This window comes from Cariama cristata, unplaced genomic scaffold (assembly GCF_000690535.1).
Source record: "Cariama cristata isolate BGI_N322 unplaced genomic scaffold, ASM69053v1 scaffold44514, whole genome shotgun sequence".
Taxonomy (NCBI): domain Eukaryota; kingdom Metazoa; phylum Chordata; class Aves; order Cariamiformes; family Cariamidae; genus Cariama; species Cariama cristata.
Window position 1 is genome coordinate 1 of NW_009613145.1, and position 4,381 is coordinate 4,381.

At 49.9% G+C, this 4,381-nt stretch overlaps 1 protein-coding gene across 1 annotated transcript; it reads left to right on the forward strand.

The window, feature by feature from the left end:
* Positions 1–924: 924 nt before the first annotated feature.
* Positions 925–1,959, forward strand: LOC104154807 (chemokine-like receptor 1). Its single transcript, XM_009698891.1, has one exon. It carries the CDS (start codon positions 925–927, stop codon positions 1,957–1,959), a length of 1,035 nt encoding a protein of 344 aa, XP_009697193.1.
* Positions 1,960–4,381: the final 2,422 nt, after the last annotated feature.

The window sequence follows — 4,381 nt, forward strand, 5'->3', positions numbered from 1 at the left end:
AGGAGAGCGGCCGTGTCTTTGTGCTTTGAATCCAAGTTAGCAGATGGGCTTGGCCAACCGGCCTGAGGGAGCCTGCGACCGCCGGGGCTTCAGGGGTTAAATCAATGCACCACAAATTGAGGAACAAGATTAGGGAATGAGTGATCCTACTAAATTCCTCGTGATCCCAAGCCATGGGAAAACAGGACGAGGCAGTGTTGAGTCACTACGGAGGGGAGCAGCGTCTCAAAGGGGAGTCAGCCAGGAGGCCAGACCACCCGCCTCGGGCAGAGCGGCGAAGGAGCGTGGTGCCGTGGTGAGTCCTGCCGGGACCTGCCGAGGTGGGGTGCTGGGGCGAGCAGGAGGGGCGAGGAGAATCGTGGGCTTGAGGGGAGGGTGGTTTGTGGGTAAAGGGGTGACGGTTACACCAGAATACGCCTCGGGTACCATTCTGCTATTAGGGCGCACCTCCCTGGCAGGTGCTTGTTGAAGGAACAGTCTTTTAACTTCATCTTTATCAGTCCCGATGGTTTTTGCTATCTTAATTTGTTGTCGGTCAGCCGAATAGGAGTTGTCACAGCTGGGGGATTCGGGTTTCCATGGCTCTGCTGCTGGCCCCTGTGGGATTGCTAGTGTGGGCCATTTATGGAGGGCTTGTTCTGACAGCGCCGACACCAACAGCAAAACCTGGATCGGTTTCTCTGGTCACGGTGGTTTCTGTGGCATGCAGATGCAGATGCTATAGAGAAGGACTTTATATGAACGATATATAAAGTTTCACATACTCGTTTCGTGTACAATTGCTAGCAAAGATTTTCACCTCTCTTGAGCCGTACGAGCTGCAGGTAGTAGCAACGTGTGCTGTTATGATTTCAGGACTCCAGCTTGCTAGCGATGGATAGTGTCTCTTCTTCCCCTTCACCCTTGTCTGCCAGTTCCCCCACCATGCAGTCAGAGAACGTCACTGCCCATGACTACTACTCAGGCCTCCAGAAGAGCATGCATGTCCTCTCCATGGTGGTGTACAGCATCGCCTGTTTGCTGGGGGTGACAGGGAATGGCCTCGTCATCTGGATTGCAGGCTTCAAGATGAAGAAGACGGTGAACTCCGTCTGGTTCCTCAACCTGGCCATCGCTGACTTCATCTTCACCTTTTTCCTGCCCCTCAGCATCGCCTACACTGCCCTGGGCTTCCACTGGCCGTTTGGGAAGCTCCTGTGCAAGCTGAACAGCACCATGGCATTCCTCAACATGTTCGCCAGTGTCTTCCTCCTGACGGTCATCAGCATGGACCGATGCGTTTCTGTGGCCTTTCCCGTTTGGTCTCACAACCGCAGGAATCCGGAGCTGGCGGCCAGGATCGCACTGGGGACGTGGGTCCTGGCTCTCCTCCTCAGCTCCCCGTACCTTGTCTTTCGGGACACTTTGGTCAGTTCCAGAAACGTCACCAGCTGCTATAATAATTTTGCGTTGTCTGATGACTACACGTCTGAGGCAACGCGGAGGCTGTGGAGGATGCGGCATAAAGCAATGATCATAACGCGATTTTTATGTGGGTTCCTCATCCCTTTCATGGTGATTCTCATCTGCTACAGCATTGTGGCTGTCAAGATGAAAAGGCGGCAGTTAGCCAACTCTGCGAAGCCATACAGAATTATCATTGCTGTCACAGTCTCGTTTTTCCTCTGTTATTTTCCCTATCATGTCTTCTCCTTGCTAGAAATATCCAAAAACTCTTCCAGTCATGAGATGAAAATGGCCCTTTACATAGGGATCCCCTTGGTTTCCAGCCTTGCTTTCTTCAACAGCTGCATCAACCCCATCCTGTACGTATTTGTGGGGCCTGACTTCAAGGAGAAGTTTCGCCAGTCCATCCTGTCAACCTTTGAAGGGGCCTTCAGCGAGGAGTCAGTCCTGGGCAGCCTGACCAGCAGGCGGAAGTCCAGGTCTGCTTCGGAAGTGGAGGTCCCCAGGGTCTGAGCGGGCACTGGTGTGGAGGGGGCAGTTCTTTTCTCTGCAATTTCCCCTCGTTTCAGAGCTATAGTCGCAGGACTGGGGTCTGCAAAGGGCTGTGCATCCTAACGACGTGTGATTTGATGTTTTGGAGGTATCTCAAACATACTATAACTTAAATCACTACAGAAATGAAACAACTCTCTGGAGCTGCAGCAGGGTGGGTTGAAGTAGCAGCATTTCACTCTTGCGCCACTTCCTTGGGTGCCGTGTTTCCCTGTACCTTTTCCATCCCTGATGGTCCATCATACCTAGCAAAATGTCTCCGTGGCTGGCCATGTCGAGAGGGCAACCAGAGCCTGGGGGGTGGCTGCCCGTCATCTCAGGCTTGGCTGCCACCTTGCACATGCCTGGGGGAGGCATCTGGGGACAAATCCTGTTTGTATCTCCATTGGGCTCACCTGCCTGCAGTGCATTCGCACATGGCGAGCCGAGGGGAGATTTTCTTCCCTGCCCTTACCAGACTTTCCTGGCAGCTCATCTTTGCTGGGGTTCCACCGGGGGGCAAATCGGGTGCAGCTGCACCAGTGGAGCACGGCTGCGCTGGAGGTGTATGATGGCAGTGCCGGAGGTGTACGGCTGTGCCGGAGGTGTACATCTGCACCGGCATTTTGGCTGTCTGGAGGAGAAAAGGAGGGAGGGGAGAGCTATTCCATGTGTCTCTTGTAATTATATCAGTAAAGAAAATACAAAGATCCTTTCCCATGTATCATTTCAGTCTGGTGCAGGGGCTGCTAAAGCTTAAGGAGAAAATAATTTTTTAAAAAAAACCAGCTTGAACGTGCAGTGGGATCCATCCAGAGGCAATCTTACACATGCATCTTTTAAAGAAATAAGGTTAAATGAAATGGCTATATGTGTTTTTGTAGGGTCTGGAATAGCTAGTAAGACACTCATCTTTTCTCTCCCCAGATGTGTGGCAGGAGAAATTATTGGTTGTGCTCCAGTTACTCAGGTTTGATGTACAGCATAACTATTTCTGAGCAATGCTTGTCGGTGTTTGTGTTTGACGTGTTTCCAGCCCTTAAATAGCAGAGATCTGACATTTTGTACTGCTGGTGAATGAATGTTAAATCCCAATAAACTTATGTAAAACATGCCCAGCCTGTTGTGTTGCCTATGTGATAAAACACTTGTTGATCCAACCTGACGGAGCATGCTCATCTTTGGTAACAGAACAACTAGATAAAAAGATTAAATACCCAGAATTTGGAAACAAACCACTGGCATTAGCAGCAATTCTCATGACTGAAGTAGACGGGACTCAACCTGGGTGTGAGTGCCTGGGGCACTTTGTCCACGTGAATCTGATTGCCAGACCGCAGTTCTGGCTTACTGTTGGGTTTCAGACCTTTTGGTACATTTGAAAACCAGTCGTTCGGAGAAGAAAGAAGACCAAGTGTGGCTGAGCTGGGTCTGGTCAAGTTTCACATTTGCAAACTGTTCAGGATGAAGATGGTGAGGGTTTTCCTCCCAGGCTTGATCATGCTCTGAAACTCTTTAATTTTCGTAAGTAGAAAATGTTGGTCACGTAAAAGGGAACTGCAGCGTTGAGGTGCTGTCATTCCCAGGCCATCCTAGGCAGCTGAAGGAGCAGGTGACTGACCACACCTCCCTCTCCTGGCTTGCCCATCTGCCTGTAAAATGTCCCAAGCTACTATTTGTCCCGTTCATCCTGCCAGAAACCTGCCTTGGAGCCTCACTGCTCCAATGGCTGGAAAAGTTCTGACTCTCAGCCTGAACGTATGAATTTACACATACCTCACTATACTGCGTGGATGACATTACCAAGCGAGAGCTGTCACTTGAACATGTTAGGGATTAATTATGGGTCTGCTGGGCCATGCAATATTAAATGAAGGTCGTGATCCTACAGGCATGCATGTACTTAACCTTAAATTCATCCATAAACCCACTGAGAACAGGGAATGTAATGAGACCATCCATATGTCAAGCATGAGTGAACAGAGAGATTTACCCTTTGCCACAAATTGCTGCCTGTCATCCAGATAAAACTGCAATGTTTGCCATGCAGCATGCAACTCCGGGGCTATTTACTTGCTCCTGGTGGTAAACTACAGCATCGATTGCGGTGTCAAGGTTGTGCAGACCAGCGTTTGCTCTTTCTGGTTTTCCTTATCTGTTTGCAGAGCTCACATAATTCCTTGTGACAAGAATCATTGAGAGTGTTGGACCAAGGCCTCGGACTCCTGTCATGCCTCTCTCCTCACCTGGCACCCTTGAAGATCAGGACTTGAAATATTGACCTGGTTTGTGGTAGGAAAGAAAGCAATTTTCTGCATCATTTGGACAGCCGAGGTGGATACAGGATTCCCATGGGACAATATGATTTAAATGAAGCAGAATGTCTGGGTGATCTAAGGAATTG